The sequence below is a fragment of the Zosterops lateralis genome, assembly GCF_965231275.1.
Source record: "Zosterops lateralis genome assembly, chromosome: 6".
Classification (NCBI taxonomy): Eukaryota; Metazoa; Chordata; class Aves; order Passeriformes; family Zosteropidae; genus Zosterops; species Zosterops lateralis.
Window position 1 is genome coordinate 33171280 of NC_139761.1, and position 21650 is coordinate 33192929.

The 21650-nt window shown below is 38.9% G+C and overlaps 1 protein-coding gene across 2 annotated transcripts in view; it reads left to right on the top strand.

Annotated features, from left to right (window-relative positions):
* The window catches only part of ZFYVE26 (zinc finger FYVE-type containing 26), a 46895-nt gene that overhangs the window by 6153 nt on the left and 19092 nt on the right, over positions 1–21650 (top strand). For both annotated transcript variants that reach the window (XM_083863568.1, XM_083863569.1), the window contains exons 5-25: positions 70–200; positions 1008–1172; positions 2282–2370; positions 2644–2804; positions 5990–6172; positions 6760–7413; positions 7901–7990; positions 8672–8740; positions 9375–9526; positions 11466–11664; positions 11979–12242; positions 12422–12541; positions 12811–12975; positions 13866–14093; positions 15485–15590; positions 16346–17082; positions 17647–17843; positions 18688–18792; positions 19376–19498; positions 20007–20183; positions 21341–21587. In XM_083863568.1, the coding sequence (XP_083719694.1) occupies positions 70–200; positions 1008–1172; positions 2282–2370; positions 2644–2804; positions 5990–6172; positions 6760–7413; positions 7901–7990; positions 8672–8740; positions 9375–9526; positions 11466–11664; positions 11979–12242; positions 12422–12541; positions 12811–12975; positions 13866–14093; positions 15485–15590; positions 16346–17082; positions 17647–17843; positions 18688–18792; positions 19376–19498; positions 20007–20183; positions 21341–21587 (4362 nt within the window). The remainder of the gene's footprint in view (positions 1–69; positions 201–1007; positions 1173–2281; positions 2371–2643; positions 2805–5989; positions 6173–6759; positions 7414–7900; positions 7991–8671; positions 8741–9374; positions 9527–11465; positions 11665–11978; positions 12243–12421; positions 12542–12810; positions 12976–13865; positions 14094–15484; positions 15591–16345; positions 17083–17646; positions 17844–18687; positions 18793–19375; positions 19499–20006; positions 20184–21340; positions 21588–21650) is intronic.

Here is a 21650-nt window from a genome sequence, read left to right on the forward strand (position 1 = left end):
ATTAATGGCAATTATGCTTCTCTCAAAGGTACCCCTCTCTACTGGAAGGTAATCTTGTGATGTTTTTAGGTTCGTCTGAGCAGCTGGATACAGAGCGAACTGTGATGAGTTTGTTCTCAGATCCCAAAGAAGCTCCTTCTTGGAAGACAGCCTATTTCTACTGTTTGAGCAACAGCAAGCACTTTCTGGAGCAGATTCTGGTACAGCCATAAAATCATTAACAGGGAAATCTAGTGGAGGCTAAGGTCAATCCTGTGTTGAACATATCTTGGTGTTGCACAGAAGCATTTTATATTCAAATTGTGTTTGCCAGGGGTGGTGACTAATAGGAACAAGGAGGTAATGGTAATAACTCCCCTACTTGCAATAGTGCAATGAACATAAAACTGCTGGTGAGATTTTTGGAAAAGCTCATCTGCATGCAGACTGAAGATTAAATCTTCAGGGTTTAAGAAGTGTCATTTTCTGCTTGTAATTTTGTTGGATACACCATTTACCTCGTGTCCTTGTTACTTTCTGATGCTGGTAGACTTTGGGCAGTGAGACTAGTTTGCATGGTAAAATTTATGATGAAAATAGTCTGTTATGAATGAATTGATTTTTATGTATTTACATAGAAAAAATAGAATATAGGCAGATGTTCACTGTTAAAGTGTGTTTTTAAAGTTAAATGTATTTCAACTTTTATGTAATGTGCTTTTAGAAGTCTTTTACATGATGCCTTTGGCAGAGACATAATCAATAGAAAGAATGCAAGGATAATGTAGAGTGGAATTTGAGTTGCCTCTGTAGTGAGCATCTGAAATGATGCTTTTTTCCTCAAGACAACTTTACTGATGAGTATCCTGATGGCTTGGACAATATAAGTTTATCTGGAAGTTCCAGATGCAGAACTTTACTATTTTAATGAAGCTAATATTGAAACGGCTATTCGCTTACATAGTCTGCCAGGCATTATGGGTCTCCACATTTTGGAAAAATAAATGCTTCTTCCTTTTATTTTCTAGGTGACTGCATTAGCTTTACTAAAAAGAGAAGACTACTCAGGCTTGAAGAGCTTGTTGAGGAGAGAATTCAACCCCCTTAGCCGCCTCTTGGTGTTGTTAGGATGGACTCATTGTCAAAGCTTGGAATCAGCAAAAGCATTGCTATGGACTCTGCACAAAACTCAGGTAAATCAGCAGAAAGCAAGTGGCAGTATCCCAGTCTGAGTCCAGATAATGCTTTTTTTTTTTTCAAAAAAAAGTAAAACCAGGGAGGTTTTAGTGAGAATGTCAGTTTTCCTCAAAATGGAATTTAAAAAGCTAAGGTATTACAGTCACATGTAGGTAACGTTATGGGACACTTGCCTTTTTTCTTAATCCTTGGCTCTGAAGGGAGAATGACTGCAAAGGAGACTCTGAAAGTTTATTTTGCATAAACTCATAAACAGCCTCTGCTGTTAACCTGAGAGAAAAGATGGCAATGGTTGCTGATTAGTTTTGGAAAGAGCTGGGGCATCTTTACTTCATGTAAGTTCCTCCAGTGAATCATCCCTGGGTAATGACTAGTTCAGGCCTGAGTACAACAACAGGGTAGCTTAGAAATTCCCCTTAGTCATTCTCAAAGCAAAATGATAAGTGACAAGAGCAAAAGATCCACCTTGTTTGGGGGCAGTCTTCATCTGTGCAAAAGAAACCGGGTTCCAGCTCTGAAGGTGTAGTTGCACTTCAGATGATGCCTCCTGCCTGGCTTGGCTGTCAGAGGTGGGGAGATGAGGAGCCTTGTACAGCTGGGTCACAGTGCAGACCTAAGCTGGTATTGCCTTCAGGGAGTTACTATCTGTTGGTAATACACCAAAAGTCTATTCAGTAGCTTCTGCAAGTTAAACTCTTAGATCTGATTTTAGCAGGCAGTCATCTATAGTAGAAAAGCATGTGGGAAAGGAGGATAGCCATCTGCTACCCAGTATGTCATCTTTTTAGTATATGATTAGTTCTAGAGATTAGCTTTAGACTGTTACTAAGAAGCATTAATTTGCATTTTATGAGCTACTCTTGAAAAGGGGTTGGCCACCTTTCCATGGTCTGTAGATGTGTCAAGGGGAGGCTGACTGACTTTTTTGTTCTGTCAGAATAGCCCTCCTTTGCTGGCTTTGTAATAAATCTGACAATTTTCTGTATTTGAAATTTATTATCTAGGTAAAGAAGTCTTGCAAACGTGTGTGTGGCATAGGCTTGGTTCTGCTGTCTGGCTGAGGGATTTGTTGTAAAGAGATCGTTTTGTTTGTCTTTCCATTTAGGATCTGTGCAATGATTCAGTATTGAAAGATTTTTGTGATGGGCTGTGGGCTCATGTGGAAGTTCTTGAATGGTGCATTCAGCAAAACAGGTAAAATGATCAGAAGGGCTTTTTCCAAAATATGTTGCCAAATCTATCTGTTATCAGCTTATGCATGCAAATAGAAAAGATAGTATTTTCTTGGCTAATCATCTAGTAGTGAGTGTATATACAAGCTCTCAAAATTTCTCATAGGCTGCAGTTATGCTCTTTGGTTTTCTTTTTAATTGCAGTAGTTTGGTTCAATCAGAATTAGAGTGGGAGTTACGTCTTTAAGGTTGGCTGAGACTTAAATCTGTGCCACCTCTTTGTTCCCTCTTGCAGTATTACTGTCCCAAGGAAGGTTTTGTTGCAACACTTGCACAATCTGGATTGCCACACTGCAGTGTATTCTCTGCATCATCTCACCAATCTTCTGGCACTGAATGAAGATGATGTTATTGAGCTTCTTCAAAAAGTTCCTGCTAGAGACCAGCAGATGCAGGGTAAATGTGTGTAGCATTGTGAGAACATAGAAAACTCACAATCCATTGAGTACATATGTTCAGTACTTCTGCCAGGATTTGTTCTCTTGACCTGCTTCTGTAATTGTGGAAGATACCAGTTACTAGCTGTTTTGTGGAAGAAATCTAGATAGCATGTGGAAATTATTTTAGAAACCTTTTGGGGAATAAATTGTATTTCAAGAAGGAGTTGTGAGATCTCTTTGGTCTCACAAGGACAGATCTCTGAAAGAGCTTTTTCAAGGTGATAAAAAGATTTTGCTCATGCTCATGATAAATGCTGCCCATTGTAACTTCTGTACTATGTAATACCTTTAGTTTGAAAAGGAAGTGTATGGTTTGTATTTCAGTGCACTTTAATTGAAAATCAAAGAGTAAAACCAGATGAAATTGACAATATCTTGTACTACAACATCTTCAGTTTTGAAAAAAATAAGAAGGGGGGGGGAGTTATTGTAATACTAACTGTTACCAAATTTAAATTTAGTATTTAAATCAACAAGACTTAGCTACAGCCTGTGTTTACATCACTCCTGCCTCACTTCTCTCATCTTCACATGTTCCAGTTGGGTACCTAAAATACTATTAAACACATGGGATCGCTTACAAGTGACTCTCTTTGGATACTCTTGATTGCAGCCTGAGTCTAGATTCAGCTGCTGCATTTTTCTGATACACTGTTTTCTGATAGGGCCTCTTAATAATGATACAGAAGCTCTGTTTTCCTGAAGGTACTAGAACCTAAGAAGCTGCAATATTTATTTTCTAAATATTTCTTTTATGTTTGGAAATTTGGACATCTGTAATTTCAACCCAAGTTGCATGGAGAGCTCTCAGTGATGGATCTTGCACAGATTTTTCTAGATTACCTAGTGAGAAGCAGGTTTCTCTCCTTCCTTATCATTCTGTTGTGATGTTGGTTTCTATTCCTACTTTTACAGGTTTTGGTGTTAAAATTATCATGACACTTGCCTTGAATAATCTTTAAAGATGCAGGAATTGAGGCTCTATATAGATCCTTATTTTCAATGTCCCGCTTTGTGAAATTGTTTTGTTGTTGCTGGTATTGTGGAGTATTTTAATCAGTTCTTACATTTTAATTATTTTCTGCTTAAATTCTGTCAAAGCCTTTCAAAATCAGGAAGAGGCAGACCCATCATATCTTCTGGGAGCCGCATTACTGTAGCAAAAAAGAACTCAAGAAACTGCAGTTTCTCTTCTTGTTTTTCACATTTTTCATTATGGAGATGCTGGAAGACAAGTGTTCCTTCTCTTTTCAATCCAGCAATTATTGCAGAATTCAGATGATCTATAAACACAGCTTAATGGAATCTCCTTTAAAATAATCTATTTTGAGCCTTAAAGAGAAGAGAGGAGTCATAAACTGTTGTTTTGTCAGAGGTAGTGGTGTTAACAGGACTTTTCCTCCCATCACCCCACGTGCTTTGCCCTCTTCCTCTTCTTTTTAGTACATATCTGTCAACTGCAGTAGTGAAACCAGAGTAGTGGTTCTGGTAAACAGCTGAGTTCAGGGTGTGAATAACACTGGTTTTGATCAGTCATCATAAGGCAGTTTTCTCATGAGTTACAGTATTCAAGAAGATGTTAGTATTTCTGGCATAGGAAAAACCATAGTTAAAGGATTGTTCTTCAGTATTGGTACAAGGAAAAGGATTGGTTTAGGTACAAATACACAGACTCACTGCATCCAAGTTAACCCACTTGTGAGGCAAAAGTGTATTAAACTTACTTTTGTTTACCACTGTCTGTCTTATAGCATCTCCAGCTATTTCTCTTTTCCAGAGGATTGCATTTATCAAATCTCTGGCTTTACCTGCCTGAATTCCTCTTAAAACAGTGATATTGAGAGCTGTTCGGGTGTTTACATATTAGTGTAGAGCTTCTGGGCAACAGTCGAATTTCAGTGGCCATGTGGGTTCTGCAACGGATTCATACTTGGATGCCTCCTCAGTTCTGTCTGCTGTCTACACTGTATTTTCCATCACTGTCCCATTATATGTCCCATTCACTGTTTAGAATGGCAGTGATAAAGAACAACTGTTTCCAACTGTTTGTTCTCCCAGTCCTTTTGGTTGGCTGCTCTGTAGTTTTCAGAAGAGTTCAGAAGACTCTTTGTACCAGTGCTTTGTTTAAAGAAAGTAACTTAGCTAATGCTTTTCCTGCATGACAGCAGTTATAGGGACAATCTATCACCTGTGTAAGAATACAGGACAGTGGATTCCAAGACTAATTTAACACTGTGTGGTTGTCTGGGCTTTCTGGGCTTTTTTTTTTTTTTTTTTTTTTTTTTTTTTTTTTTTTTTTTCTTTCTTTGTTGTCAGGTTCTTTTAACCTTTTTACAGTAGATGGATAATTCATCTAAACTCAGCATAACATAATATATGACACTATATTGTGTTCCTGGGTGAAGGGGATGATGATGTGATTTTTACAATTTGGAGCTCTCCTGTTCTGTTGTGCTAAGAAGGGATCATATCTCTGGCATGTGATACCTTTCCTCCAAAAGAAACCCCAAAGAGGAGGAGAAGTGGGTGCAGTACTTCCCCAGTTTGCCTTTATCATAAATGTGGGAAGGAAACTGTGGGAGCTGTACTTCTTCTTTAATAAGTTGGAGATTGTATTTGATCTATTGTGTCAGCCACTGTAAATCAACCATGATATCTACTTATTAGTATAAATCTGAAGAGGTGGTGGTACTCTGTTCTTACTGCAATCATAGCCTGTCTACACTGTTTCCCTACTCACCTACTGTGTACTAGAGCACACAATTTTAAGATGCTGAAGTGAAACCGGGTTTGCCCCTCTGTTGTAAATGCAGCAGTACAGCTTAACCACACACTGCTAATGGAGTCATTGTGAGGGATTTTGGTCATTCTGTGCTGTAGCCAGGTCCTGTTACACAAGTTCACAGAAAATTTTCTTTTTAAGAAGGGGATTGAGACCTGATTTTTCTGTCCCTATCTGTGTGGGTTGGGTTGTTTGGGCTTTTTTTCCAAAAGTAACAGTGAGATAGATCAAAGCTGAGACAAAAACAGCACTGGGGAAGTAAGACTGGACAAGTATTGCTGTGCAGGAACTGCAGGAGAAAATTAACTTGCTTTATTGTTTACCTCCTCCCCTCTCACTGCCCTGATTTCCCTCCACAGCGACCACACTCCCAAACAGCCTGAGTCAGCAGCGCAACCTGGCACTCTTCCGAGCGTTCTGCGCCATGAAGTATGCAATCTATGCTCTCTGTGTGAATGCACACAGGCATGCCAAGTGCAAGGATTGTCTACACAGCCTTCTTGGTGATATCCCTGAGGATGCAACTTTGGGAGAACCAGCAGGTGACTGGCCTCCTTTCTCAGGTTCAGTAACATGTGCTTCTCCAGCCAATTGCTGGGCTCTGAGTTATTGCTGAGTGTTGGGATAATGTTGCACTCTGTGTGCATATGGTATTTTATTCAGCAGACTGTAGATGCTTTGCAAGAAGTACAATGGTACATCTTTGAGGTGTTATTATCTTTAGTATTAATAGATATGAATAATTTACTGGCCTTGTTTTAAAACATTTAACGTAATTGTACAAAAAATAAAAGGAGATGATACTAGATATAGGATTGTAGTGACAGATAATTTTGTAAGAGATTATGATTTCCCAGAGCTGAAAGTGATTTAATGGCTAGAATGGGTGTAATCTAAATTTCTCAACATTGAATAAAGTAATAATTGCCATTGCTCAGAGGGAGGAGGCATGCTGCCTTTCTAAATGTAAAATGTTGGACATATATTTACTTAGATTTTGGAGGAATGTTTGGGTCTGGGCCACTGGGTTAGTTCCTTCTTCTGAGATTTTCTTAGAAGACAAAAGTTGGAGTAAGGAATCCCTGAAAAATGTAGTAAATGTTTTTTATTTTTGTTTTTAATTGTACAGATTGTTCTTCACTATTTCCTCAGTACATTGTGAAGTGTCAGCAGTTCTTAAGGAGTGTTCCCATTCCTCTGCGCCTGGAGGTTTTGGAGAATATTTTCTCTTTGCTTTTTGTTTCTTATAATGACCTCTATACTGAGACTCCTCTACCTGAGGACTATGCAGAGGATGAGGACCTTGACAAAAAGAGTGCTGCTCTGAGTGTAGAAGGCGGTGCCAGCCGGAGGTCTTCCACCTCACAAAGTCCACAACACCTAACAGAGGCTGAAAAAAAATCAGAGAAGCATCTGCTGGCTGCACAAACAGTTCACACAGATCCCAGAGATCTTTGTGACTCCATATTAGATGGCAAAAGCTGTGAAACCTCTAAGCCAAGCTACCTGGATCTGAAACACTTCACCAGTGGTGTTACTGGATTTTTAGTGGATGATGTAGCCATGGAGGCCTTCCTCACGTTCCTGCTCAGTCACCTAGAGGAAATTCAGAGTTCTCTGCCGTGGGACTCCAGTAACGTGCTTCGTGAAGAGCTGGAGCTTGTCGAGTGCTTGAATCTTTCTGCAAGCAGAGATGCCTTTGGAAGTCGCGTGTTACAGTTTTCCAAATACCTTTCTGAAGCTCACTGGCGATACAAGGTGGTGATGAGTAACAGAAATGCAGGTGGGCTTTGTATTTGGCCCTTTCTGGTATGTTACAGCTGTCCAAACAGTCATCTCAAAGCTAAATTCCATGAGCATGTTACTGAGGGAGCACATTTTGGCAGATACTGGGAGAATGACCTACTTAGAGACTACCTGGTTCTTGCACCATTTTCCAACAGAAGTGATCTGTGTTCTAATCAGAAAGATTGGGTCTTTTTTCTCTCCGTTTTGTATTATTCTGGATGATTGTTGAAGTAGCTGGAACAACACACTCAGGAACCTGTTTCCCACTCTTCTCCATGACCTGTTAGCCCTGCTGCTGTGAGGTTTTGTCTTGTATCATATGTAGCTTATTGTGTATCTCAGACCATGTAAGCTCCATGTCCCAAGAAAGACTTCACTGTCTGGACCTTAAATATTGCAAGTTTCCAAACTTGTTTTGAACTGTTTTTAGAGTCTCCCTCTGTAAAGCTCTTTGGTAATGTTTTTGTTTAAATATTTCACAGAACATCAGCTTGCAGCCTCCAGGAGATATTGCTCTTTAATCAGGTGCTCCAGCTTTAAGAAACGAAGTAGATATCGGAGGTACAAGACAGGTGGGTTGAAAAAGTGACTTAGAGAAGGCACTTCTGAAACGTGCATAATTTTGCTGAGCTCATAGCTGAATGCAAGTAGATCTCATGTCCTAGGAGTAGAGAATTTATTTCCTTTAGTTTTCTAAGTGGTTTGAAGGGTCTTAGGCCAGTTCCACTTGGATTGAGGTTGTTTTCTAAAGCTCACCTGCACAAATAACTTCTTCCATACGTAGTCTGATTTGGAGCAGGGGGAGAACTTCAACTACAGTACTAATTTTTCCCTTTCTCCACTATGTCTTATGACTGGTGTATTTTCATTCCTGTTGCAGTATTATCTTGGATGTGAATTAAGAGGAATCTGTGGCATAAATTGGCAGTCTTAGGAGAAAGTTGTGTTCCTCACCTTTTTTCTATATAGCCTCTAAAAGTCATGTCTTGTTTTGGAGAGGCATGTTCCAAAATAAGAAGCTTTGAAATATCTGACTTGAGTCACTGATGGGTCACCCCAGCATAGTCTCTAGCCTAATATTTTCTTCAACTCAGCAGTAATTGCATTTATCATAGATATCAGTGGTGGCTCATTTATGAGATAATCTTGAATATTCCTTGAGGTTGCCCAATCTTTTATTTGCAGTAACTTTTAATTACCTTGTCTAGTAAAAGTGCATTTAATGTGCTGATTTTGATTTGTTTCCATTTTAGATGTGAAAGAGGGAACTTCCAGTCCATCATTAGAAAGCACAAGTAGTGAGCTAAGCACCAGTACCTCAGGTATTAAGCTACAAAAGTAGTCTTTCTTTGTCTTTTCAATGAGCATGATGAAGAATTTGTTTGACTAGTTAATGTGAATTACTGCTTTGTGCAGGACAGAATTATATCTTTTCGCTTCTCAGAGCTCCCATTTTTGGATGACTCTTTTCTAGTCAGGATAGCACATGTGTCTTCTTCTGGAATAAGAGAATTGGATTTTTCTTGATACCTTTGGCTTGCAGGAAACAGTATGCAAGCAATGTAGTGATCTGCAAACCATCAAAAAAGCTAATGAACTGATAGTCATGTAAGCCAAGACATGTTAAAGCATGCTGGACCTGATCTTATAGGTCAGATCTTTAGACTTCTCCCTTTAACCATATTGAACCAGTGCCTGGCACTGTGTGCATATCATGTAGCTGCTGAAAAGTGTTACACGGGGATGAGACCTGAACTACAAATTCTGACCAAATAGTGAAATGTTACAAGAATTTTTAACGGTATGTTTATGTTGAGTTCTTTACTCTAAAACTTGCTTGCAACTCTGCTCCTATATTTTTGTGCTAAATACATGAAATGCTGTTGTCTAATAGGTGTCTGTTATTTGGTGAAATATGTTTTCCCTAATAGTATACTGATTATTTCTGTCTTGCAGAGGGAAGTACCAGTAGTGTGTCTGGCTTGAGTGAATTGGAAAGCAGGGCAAGACCACATCAGCAGAACTCCCTCATTCCTATGATGCTTTCCCCACCAGAATCACTGCTAGTTTCTTGTGTTTTGAGAGGAAACTTTGTGGAAGCCCACCAGGTAAATAAGATGTATTTCGATTTTTGAATGAAATTGCTGCCCCTTCTGCATTTAGCAAACATAGGACTTCCAAGTGAAAGAATCACTTCAGAAGTAGAAGCAAGTGGAAGGAACAAAGATATTCCAAACCAACATACCATGGATGCAGGGGGTTTTCTGCCTTGTTATGTAAAAATGCTTTCTCTACACCTGGCATCTCAAAGCATGCAAATGTTTCATGAGAGCTAGTGTTTCAACTGACTGAATAACACAAAGGGGTCATGTGAAGTCTCATGAGGAAGCAGCATCTGGACTGCTTTATTTAATCAGTTTTTCAAAATCGTGACACTCTTCCACTTGTAAGCCTGGTAGAAAGATACAGAGGTGTTTCTTACTCAAAGCAGTGATTACTTTCATTTGAAGGAGGTATGTTTTGAGACTAAATTTGTGGTATTCAAAACAGGCAGAAAGACTCAAAAATTGACAGTCTGCATCTTTGTGATTCTTTGCTCTCTCACAGCTGTGCATACCTTTCTCTGTGTGGCTTTTGAGCTGATGCTCTGAAAAAAAAATCTTGAAGTGCATCAATGAGTGGATCTTCTGTAAAAAGCTGTGACCTGGCTGAGTTTCAGATGAGCCATACTCACCACTGAGCCATACTGGAGCACTTCATATCACTTCAACATTGCATTATGTAGAAATTGTTGGAGCAGATGGGAAGTTGACGGGCAAGATCTCTGGAGTCCAGGGCAGCTCTTGGATCATGTAGTTTATTGTATAGGTCGTGGGTGCAAGAGCTCTGCTTAAGCTGCCAGGCACAGCTATAAGTGTGTCTGAGTGAGAGAGAGAGTGGGTCAGAGGGAGAGAGGGCAAGCTAAGAGGGGAGGAGCATGAGGGAAGGAATGAGGCAAGAGCGGAAGAGTAAAGAGCAAAAAGGCTAAGTTCTTGTTATAATACATTATATCTTTTTGTGGTGATATTCTAATTTACATTAACCAACCAGTACAAGACATAAATCCTACAGAATCTACATACAACCTATAAAAACTACTACATTACTATACTGTGTTACATTTTAAACTCTAAAAGCTACTCTTTAGACTATTCACTTTGCTACATTGACCTTTGGATCCCTCAGCCAGCAGAAGGATATTGTTCAATCAAAAGGGATTCTCCTTCAGCTGGCTAGACCATTGTTCTTTGGTTATATAGTAACTAAGGCTTGGTATCCTACAACTCAAAGCTAGCTTTCATTTCTATTTCCATTATAGGTTTCATATTTTCATAATCTTTTGCTAAGCAATCATATTTATAGGGTTTCCCTGATTCATCTTCCACAACATCATTAACATCAGGCTACTATTCAGCCAGTTTGTTCTGTTTGATTCCAGGCATGCCACTTCATCTTTTCCCTACTTACAGGGCCAAAGGAGCTTTTTTTTTTTGCTCTTTTGTCTTTATTTTCAATATCACTGATGATAAAGCATTCAAGCTTGGTTTGTATTCTGTTGTTGGTTTTATAATAGGGACTTGCATAGCTCTGCTTAGCTACTCTGTCTAAATTTTGAGAAGGTATTCCTTGCTGAATAAGATTTTATTTGAAACTATCTACTTTGGAGGCAAACTTGATAGATATCTCTTATTACATAGTGTATTGAAGTTGTGAAGAGTAATTCCAAAAGGTATGGCTTGTAAAAATTAATTCAGCCCTAGTCCTGCAGCAAATAATAGATAAGCTTTATAATAATTGTTGAAAAACATCTCTGAGGGGCTTTTATTTTCAGACACTTGAAACTCTAGGAGAAAACCCCACCATTTCAGCCTGTTGTGTCTGGGAATGTGAAAGTATTTATTTTATTCCTTTGTCTCCTCTAAAGCCTCCTGCCCCCCCCATGCCCTTTGACCTTTGAAAACTTCATTTGGCATGCTGTGTAATTACATCTATTGTTACTTTTGGAAGGTGGCTTTGATGTTTAATCTGGAGACTTCCCCTTGCTATGGTGAATTGGTTTTCATGGAGCGTTACCAAGAGGCAGTACGAGAAATGGCAAGAGTGGAGCACAATATTGAGAATCAAGCATCAGATGGCACTGGAGGCATCAGGAAATCTGGCAGTGGCCGTTCAACACTGCAAGCTATTGGGAATGCAGCAGCAGCTGGTAAGGACTGGGCTTTTTGAGTTGTCACAAAGGATTGGGGAGAACTGGTAAACATGAAAAAGCAACTTGAATGCTGTCAAAAAGAGAGTAGTGTTTGTTCAGAAGGGTAAATTGTGGTTCTTTGAGTTAGAAAGAGACTATGAATGCTGTTGATGCCCAGTTAGTTATATCCATGCTACAGTAATTGATTGGTCCATGAAGCAGGCTACCTATGGAATTACTTTCTGTAAGGATTAAAAAATAATTACCTATTACAGGATCTGATCTAATTATGCTGTTAACCAGTGATTGTGTGTTTTTGATGACATGTGTAGGTATGGTATTTTATTCCATCTCGGATGTTACTGATAAATTGCTTGCAACTTCTGGAAGTCTTGCCCCTACTCTTCAAGAGAACTTCTGGATCAGGAACATCCAGCTGGAGCACACTGATCCTCTGCGAGAAGTCCTTGAGGACCTCAGTCCTTCAGCAATGGCAGCATTTGACCTAGCTTGTACTCAGTGCCATCTTTGGAAGACATGCAAACAGCTTCTGGAGACAGCAGAAAGAAGACTTTACAGCAGCCTTGAAACTCGGGGTATGCTTTTGATTTTTATGTTTATCAGCATGGGCTGATAAATGAAAATGCCTCTCTATGCTGTGTTGTTTGTGCTAACCCAAGTGTTAATTAAATCTCATTTTGTACTTTCATGTTAGTGTCTCTTTTTTCCACTCCTAACTTTGATTTTGTCTCCCTTTGCACCATGACTTTTCCAGGCCACAGACCTGACTTTGTTTTACTGCACTCTGAAGGTATAAAGGGTTTTCCAGCAGTTCTCCAGCAAATAAGTAGAATTCTCAACTATTCCAGCACATCGCAAGGTCAATCCAGACCAGGTAGTATGCTTTGCTGATAAGGCTTTCTGTTGAAATGTGCTTAAATCAAATTCTTGTCTTCTGTTGCTATGTAAATTTGAACTTCCCATTTTTTAGCTTAGTATTTATAACAAAAAAGGCGAGGGGGACCTGACCAGAGGTCAGTTCTGAATAATCTGAAATGCTCTGGTTTTTTGTATTATAATACACTTCTGGTTTTGTGGGCCTTCTTCTATGCAAAAATACTTGTGTCTTTGTTATAGTTGCTGTTTCTTTCTCTCTCTTTGTAGAGGTGTCAGATGAGAAAATAGGGAGTCATTTTCGATGCAGTATTGTAGACCTTCTGCAAGCTTGCTACCCTGCCTTGACTGAAGAAAGTATTACTAATGAAATTGTTTTATCACAAAATGTGGATCTTATCCTAAATGCACTGACATATGTTGAATCTTCTGTGGGTGAGTTATTTTTGTGACCATAAAGACTGATTGATATAGGCATCTAAATTTTTGCTTTGGCCTTTCCAGACAGCAATAAATCCAGTAGTAATGCTCTTTGACATATGCACTAATACATATTTTAAAAATCATGAATACAAAGAGTAAAATTTATCTGTAATTCTTATATTTGTTTTCACAGCTAAAATTCTGAACTTGTCAGAGATGTTATTTATCCTATTTCTATGCAGTCCTAGCAAGGAATTCTTTAAGTGTGTTTTAACATGGCACTTTATAGATAATTATTTTTACTCTTGCTTTTTTCTCTTTTTTTTAATAACAAAATGGAGATAAACTTAAAACCTTTGTCATATCATAATACCTTCCAATTTTCATAGGACTGTCATACCCTACCACAGCTGCTTTTTCTTACAGCTCTCTTCTTTATATAGCATTAGTGTTTCTCTTCTATTCACCAAATTTCTAAATGGCATTTTGGTGTTCTTAAAATACTTACGAGTAAAAATTTAGGAGAGCTCTAAGACCTAAACGTTATGGACCTCAAGTATTGGTCAGCACCTGTGTTTTAGAATAAATGTTAATCACACAGAACTAAATATATTTTAGGTCTGCCTTAATATAGTTCTAACTTGTCAGAGCTGTGGTTACCAATTTAGATGAACTGTAGTTTTATTCTGCTGTGAAAATTTCTCATGCTTTTAGTTGAATTGTAATGCTTATAATAAAAATTTTCCTTCCTTTCAGTTAAATTAAAATGCTTATACTGAGATCTGTAATTGCAGAGAGCAAATAAAGTTAAAGCATTTCTCTTTCTCTCCCACCCCTCTGCCTCCTTTCTTCTTGACATTTAATCCTTGAATCTTGGATGTGCATCTGTTCTCTTAAACCAGACTCTAAAGGGAGCCTGCTTGGCGCCTTGGTGGAACAGGGCTCTCTCAAACCCGTGGAGCTGGAGAAGCACCTGGTTTGGAACCAAACACAGCTCCTGCTGAGAACTCTTGACCAGCATTCCCAAACCATGCCAGAGAACAACATGCAGACAAACTTTGTGAAGGCCTTCCTTGACTACATCACTACTCTGGCTGCTGTGGTGTTACGAAGCTTGAATGCAGAGCTGGGTAAGGAGTTTCTGCTGGAAAGGCTGAGCCTGGGTGAAGATACTCAGACTGTGTAGTCTGGCGTAATTCTGGAAAGTAATTGTGCAAAAATGTTTCCTTGCCAAACGTACCTACTACCTGTGTTTTGATTTCAACTGATTATTATTTTTTTCTTTAATTTCATAACACTTATGCCACCCACAGATCACATAAAAATAGTTGATGTCAGTGGGAAAATGAGAACAGAAATCCTGACTATGACCCAGACTCTGCACTCTACTTAGAGAGGAGACAAAACAAACAGCCCTTGACATCTAAAACACCTTAGCACTCACCTCGTAAGGCAAAGATTGATTTTTGCATCCATTGGATCAGCATACTTTATAATTTACAGTTCCCTTAGAGGCAGCAAGCACCCTGCTGCTCCACAGGGATAAGAAAAGAGTGTGTAGAAGGCTATGCAGAGGTAACCAGACAGAATTTTTTAATAGAATCAGCAGATAATGGTGGTCTATGAGAAGGAATGTACTGTCAGCACATAAAGATGTCAGAAGAGCAGAACAATTCACTGTGCTAGGAGTGAAAATGCTTATCTGTGTTTTAAAGTTGATATTAATTGAGCTGCACTAATAGAAAATCCCACAGTACTGATTTCAGGGAATACCTTCCTAAGAGGATAAGAAAAAAGGGCAAAGATCTGTTTGCAGACATGCTGGTTCAGCTCACATCGCTGCCATGCCAACTGTAACTTCTGCATGGACATGATTTAGTCCTTGCTGGCTAACTGCCAAAGCCAAAAATTCCACAAAAATATTCAAGGGCTGGGTGAGTTTGGGGGAAATGTAACTGTATTGGAAGATGAAAGGAAAAGGTAAACTTAGGAGAATGTGTCCAAAGTTACTTGACATAACTCAGTAGTGGATACAAATGCTTTCCAGCAGTAGTGGCCAGGGTTTGACTCCTTTATAAAAGTACCTGTACAACTGTGAGTTCCCTCTGCCCTTGCTAACTGACTTCGATAGAGTATGGACTCACGAATCTACATCCAGAGACTCATCAGAAAATAATTCTGAATGTTTTCTACTTCTCACAACAAATATATATTTTGGTGAAAGTTTGAAAAAACTGTTTGAACCTATATCTGGCTTAAAGGCTGAAGAATCTCTGCTCCACTTGTTTTGGTAAGATGTCCAACATAATGTTGCAAGATTCAGAGACTTATCATAATCACAAATGCCTTACAATTTACTCTGGATTTTACCATTCTCATGTGAATTTAGAACTCTGTGAATTTAGTCAAAGTGGTTTAGACTCATGGCCTTAAAATTTATATTCCTAAAATAGAAGTTGGTCAGTGTATTCAGCTAATGTGTTTGTATTATAATAAATATTCTGGTGTTTTTTTCCCTAAGGTGTATCTGCAAAAGTGAAAGTGGGAAACCCTTTCATACTATTACAGCAGAGTCCATCTCAGCTGCTTTCCCAGCTTGTTTTTGAGAAACAAGTTCATCCTGACAGGTCAGTGTTTTTTCAGACTATGCACTCATTTAGGTTATTTTGATATTGGTGACTTTTACATCAGCCATGATTAAATTCTTTGGCTACTTATCACAGGTGGTACAGCCTGCTGTGTCCCACCGGGTGATCACTTGATGCTGCAAGGATTGGTGTGCAGGGAGGAGCTTAGGCAATGCCTTTTCCGTCAGCCTGAAGATTTTTGATGGGAAGAACAGTGGCTCCATATTTTTAACAATTACTATCTGTTGTGAAGTGAGAGTGAAATTATGTGGATTTTTTTTTTTTTTTTAACTATGTGGCGGTTTAGAGGAGTGCACTTGCAGCTTGTCAATGTAATACAATAAAGTAGGCTAGTAGGTCTTATTAAGAATACTGGGCATGACTCTTGCCCTGGTCAGCAGGTAAACTGGATAATCTAGACTCCTTCCATTGCAGCTGCTGAATTAGGTGGGCATGGAAACTGTCTGATTTCATGAGGTAGCTTCTAAAAAGATGAGTGCTAATGGTAAACTATTTTAGTAGCTTGCATTTAGCTAAAATTCAATGTTTGAGGAGTAAGTTCCTTTTCTTAAGGTAAAGGAATGGCAGCATAAGCTCTGAGTTAAAATAGTATATGCAATCTTCTTGTGTATGTACCTGTGAAGAATATTAGGAGGCTTGTGTTCTCAAAGCATTTGGAAGATTTATTAAAATACATAATTATAAAGTACCTTTTATATGTGCTGGGTAAGCTGGTTCTCTTTTCAATCCTACAGACTTTCTTCTCTCTTGGCTAAAGAAGAGTTGAACCTGAATGTGCAGCAAGTCATTGTTAACTCTTGCTGTGAACCACTGTCCTTATGCAGTGCAAGGCAAAACAGCCAGGCAAAGTCTCTTCTGACAAACTTCAGCAACCTGACACACCAGTGTGCCTACCACTGCCTGCCAGATGTTGAAATACCTATTCACAATACTGCAGTGACCTCAGAGGATATCTCCACTCAGACCTCATCCTCTCTGAATGACTTGAGCCAGCACACACTGACTGCCTCCTCCCTGGACTTCCTGAAGTCTCAATCAAAGCTAATGGCTACAGTGGCATGTCTCAGTGCATCTAATGTACAGAAAATTCACAAATCAGGTTTGTCTTGGATGGAATTTCGGGGCAAACGGGAGGTGCCCTTAGGCTTGGAACAGATTTCCAGGGAGTGTGAGGCATTGTTGAAGGAGTTCCCAATATTGGAACGATTTCTTCTTGCTATGTTTAACCCACTTTGGAATCAAGAGGAAGATGGCAGTTTGGCTGCTGTCTTCTCTGGCAAGGCATACATGTCTCTGGTTCTCCTGGGATTACATTCCACCACAGCTGTTAAAGTATTAATGGGAGTCTTTGAACAAGCTCTTGCAGCAAAGGATTGGGACAGAGCTCTGAAGGTCTTGGATCTGTACAGTCAGGACATGGAGGAAGTGGTCAATGTGAGGGATGCTGTCCTGAGTTGTGCAGCTGCTGAAGGTAAGAAGGATTAAGTCAGGCTTTCTTTCCTCTTTTTTCCTTAATTTTTTTTTTTTTTTTAATAAAGAATTCAGCCTGGATGAAGACGTAGAAACTAAAGTAGTGGTCCTTGGGCAAACCTGGAGACGGAAATAGATAATTTTCCTGTCTTCATCCTAAATTTGTTTTCTCTGGTGATTGTTTCTGTTTCACAAATGTATAAATCATTTGTGTACCAATTTAGTACAAGAGAACTGGAATGCATCTGTGGTGTTATTTTTATGTGAAGAGCTGAATACATCTGGGCACAGTAATAATTGTACTGTTAATGGAGCATCTCTTACAGCAGTGTCATTGTCATGCATGGATGATGTGATCTATGAAAGATGCCTTTTGGAGTCTGAATAGTCTCATGCTAACTTTTGATGTTTCCCAGAATGTGATACTTGGGATGACTCTTATGAAGATTTTTCAGCTCTGTCAGTGTTTCTTTTGTTGATGTGATCCAGTAAGGATAAGGATTTTAAAATTATTTTCCGAATTATAGAAACTGAATTTCAAATAAATGTTTTGTTTTCTTCACAGATAAGGATGGTTGGCAATACTTGTTCCCAGTAAAAAATGCAGTGTTGAGAAGTAGACTGGCCTTGCGCTGTCTGGACAAGTGGCCCCTTGATGCCTGTTTGGAAATTCTAGCTTATTGCATTTCTGATCTGGGCATACCTCAGGAGCTAAAAGCCAATCTGCAGAGCAGGAAGAAAGAACTTCAGGTTTATCAAAAGGTACAGTCATTCTTCAAGTAACCAGGGAGATGAAACAGGCAGCAGGAAGCAAATATTGCTTATCCTCTGAAAAGCTTTAGCCCTTGGTTCTTTATTGATTATCAGAGTTTTATCCAGAACAATTCATGTGAAGTATCCAATTAACACTCAGCTTCCATCCTTCATAACTTTCCCACTCGCCTATTAGCATTCAGATCTGCAAACATGTTTAGATATAAACGTTTGTGTAAGTCTGATTGTTTTGCAAAGTATTTTCCATTCTATACAAATTCTAGAGCTTCTGGAAGCTTTCCATGGCAGTTAATCATTTCACAAGTTTGAGAAGTGCAGGTGATGTACAAGACTGGTGGTCCAAGAAGCAAGTTTGTATTGCAGTCAGTTCTTCTAACTGCAGCATAGTACAGATACCCAGGTTAAGTCAGACAGGCTGGCCTGAAGTTCAACACAGACTGAAAAGCCAAAAGGCAAAATAAGGAGCCATCCCTGCTGGGTTCTGTCTGGTGGGAGTTCTGCTAACTGACAGCTCAGTTGTCTCTCTGTTAGTGCCAGCGACATCTGCAGTGAACGTGTACTTTTACATCCATAATTACTGCCATCTAATCCTTCCTATATATATGTGCTTTATAGACTCACATCTGTGAAAACTGAGAAGTTTTTTTTTTTTTTGAGTACAAGGGCATTACATCATCCCTGCAAAGGGCTAGAGATAAACTTGGGTCTCCTTTTTGAATTTTTTGTTCTATGAAGCAGCTCTTGATGCGATCAGCTCAGCTGTTTTCTTAGGCTATTGATTGCCATAAAATAAAGTTCTAAGTTTTGTGCTACTCTATATTAACTTTTTCAGATTTTGAATGTGCAAAATGAACCATTGTGGAATGACTGGCAGGATCTGAAAAAAGCTTGCACTGATGACCCCCAGGCTGTCATGAATATCATTCTGAAAGCAAAGGTTAGACATCATCATGTGAATTTTATTGAATTAGAATGCATTAAACTTTGAGTAAATAAATTTATTGAAATAGTATCTTAAAACAGTGATCACTGGAGATTACCTTGGGAGGAAGTATTCCTTTATTCAGCTCTGCACTACAGAAACAAATACAGATCTGTGTTTAGTATCAAGATTTACATGTAATTAATAATTCTTAAGTTTTAGTTAAAACTCTTACTCTGAGATATAATCTGTTCTTTTCTTTTACAATTTTGAAGATTTTAAAATAGTGTAATTTTGGTCATAATATAGATTTGATTATTAGGTAAATGCTAATACTGTAAACCTGGCTGGCTTTAAGTGACTTTCTGAAAAATGAACTTGTTTACTGTAAGGTAAACGAGGCACTTTAAATGCAGGCTGGGAATGATGAAATTGACTATCATCTTCCCTTGTCAATGTAATTTATTTTTTTTAGTCTGGGAGAGGACTCTGAGCTACAGAATCTCTTGATCAGAACTTTGGGAGAAACAACTGTATCAGGGAAGGTAGAGTTTGTCCTTTTGTTTTTACTTTTTTTTTTTTTTTTTTCATTCTTCAGGATTATGAATTGTGTGAGGAATGGGGACATTTGTATCCTGTCCCGAGAGAAGACTTGATCAACCTTCACCGTGAGCACCTTCTCCACTTACTGGAGATGGGAGACATGGAAAAGGCATTGCAGGTAAGAGCAAGATGCTCTCAGTCTCATATCCACAGATCAAATAAGTTTACAGCTGTTTTCTCTGCCTTCACTTGTGTGTGTTTTCATGGTCTTTTTGGTTCCACCCTTAAAGATGTTATTTGCTTAGATAAGCTTTTAGGATCCTAGCTCTCCCCTGTTCTGCTTAAGTAAAAATCCAGCTTGGCAATTTAGTTCTTGGACCTAATAGCATAAATGTCACTTACATGGAAATACAAGGCTCCTTTCATTTGAAAAATCATAATGAAGCATATCATTGCTGTTTAAGCAGAAGAATCAGAAGTGATAATAATAACAAGAATTGGTCAGCTGCGCTTCAGTGCTCAAATTAGTGGTGGGAACATTTTTGGTTTTGATAATGATGGAGCTGTCACTTAGAGGGTGAATTAATTTGCTTGCTGGAACATTGTAGGGTAATAAGCTGTCGTGGACAAAAGGCGGCCTTCCAGGAATGTTGTAGGGTTTCACTGTGTTTTGTTTGGTTTTGTAGCTTTTACAAAGAATCGAAGACCCTGGTGTTTGCCTTGCCATCAGTGAACAGTCCCTTGACCAGCACCCAAACTTAGCAGCCTCTCACTTCTTGGCTGATTACCTCACAGCTCACTTCTATGCCAGTCTGACAGCAGCACGGCGGAATGAAATCCAGGCACTCTATATAGGATCAAAGGTCAGTAAAACCCTTGCCTTGAGGGATTAACTGCAATAAATAACTGTATAAGTAATTTTGTAATGCAGAATATTTCTGTAATATAAAAAGCCTGTAGGTTTTACCAGAGCATTCTCACATCTGGTGGTGAGATCCTGAGTCTCAGGATCCAAAGGAAAATCAGAGATGGCTTAAAGCTTCTCTTTTCTTTCTCCATTTTTGCAGTTCTATATTATGAACAAAGCAGTCTTGTGTTTGAGCTGTGGGGAGTGGAGGAACAACACAGGCTGAAACAGAATAGAGTGGAATAAAATAAAATGGTGGAGTTTATTAGAATTATTGCTATCTTTGTCCCAAATGAAGAAGAAAGTATCCTCAGCTTACTCTCTGTATCAGTAATACCAGGTGTCCTACATATGCCCACCCATATGTAGTTTTTTTGACTTCATGTTTCTCCCAAGTGCCTTCCAGAGGTTGGAGAGTATTACTCCTCTTTCTGGATGGCCACTGCCTTTACAGAAGTCACACAGGTTCTGTGCTCAGCCTGGGAATAGATGCATTAATCAGAAGATTACCTTAGTTGAATGTGTTACATGTAAACAAAATGGAGTGCTGTTGATAATGTCTGTTTTGGTGTAGGACTATAAACAGCAGCTTGCTCCAGTGTATGTCACAACAGTATATTTCCTGGGCTGCCTGTTTCCTTTACTTGTTTCTTCTGAAGACGTGACTTAATTTGAAAAGCATCCATATTAACTGTCCTTCTAGAGGAGAATTGCTCTTATATTCTCCTCTTAACATTTCCTCAAATGATAGAAGGATAAGGATTGGGCTAATATGCTTTTTATAAGTTTATTTTAATAAGAGAATGTGCTGTACTCTGGTTGAACATACTTGTCACAGGGTCACAAAAGGTTTTCCACCCTTCCATATCCTCTGAAATGAGGCAGTGTTATATAGAATGGAAAGCAGAAGCTAAGTGATTCTGCAAATCCTCTCAGTAATTCTCTAACAGAAGTAGGAATTGGTCTTGGAGAAGTCCCACCTCCTTTTTTTGACCTCCAACTGTCATTCCATTCTCTGCATAAGTTATTGCTCTAGTTTCTTGTCTTTAATCTCACAGAAACACAGATTTAAAGGTGTGTAATTTTATGATCCATTTTTTCCTTGTGTCTCAGGTGCTGCTGACTCTGCCTGAGCTCTCCCGTGTTAACTACTTCCATCTCTCCTCAAAGCCACTGCTCATGTTGGAGCAGCTCCTCATGAATATGAAGGTGGACTGGGTAGCTGTAGCTGTGCAGACACTGCACCAGCTTTTAGCTGAGCAGGAAATTGGTTTTACTGTAGAAGACATTGACAATTTGCTTTCCAAGTACGCAGAAAAAGCTCTCAACTTCCCTTTCACATTAAAAGAAAAGAGATCAGGTAACTGTCTATCAGAATGCTGGTTTTCCTTTGGAAAAGCAAGGCCAAAATCCTCCCAGAATA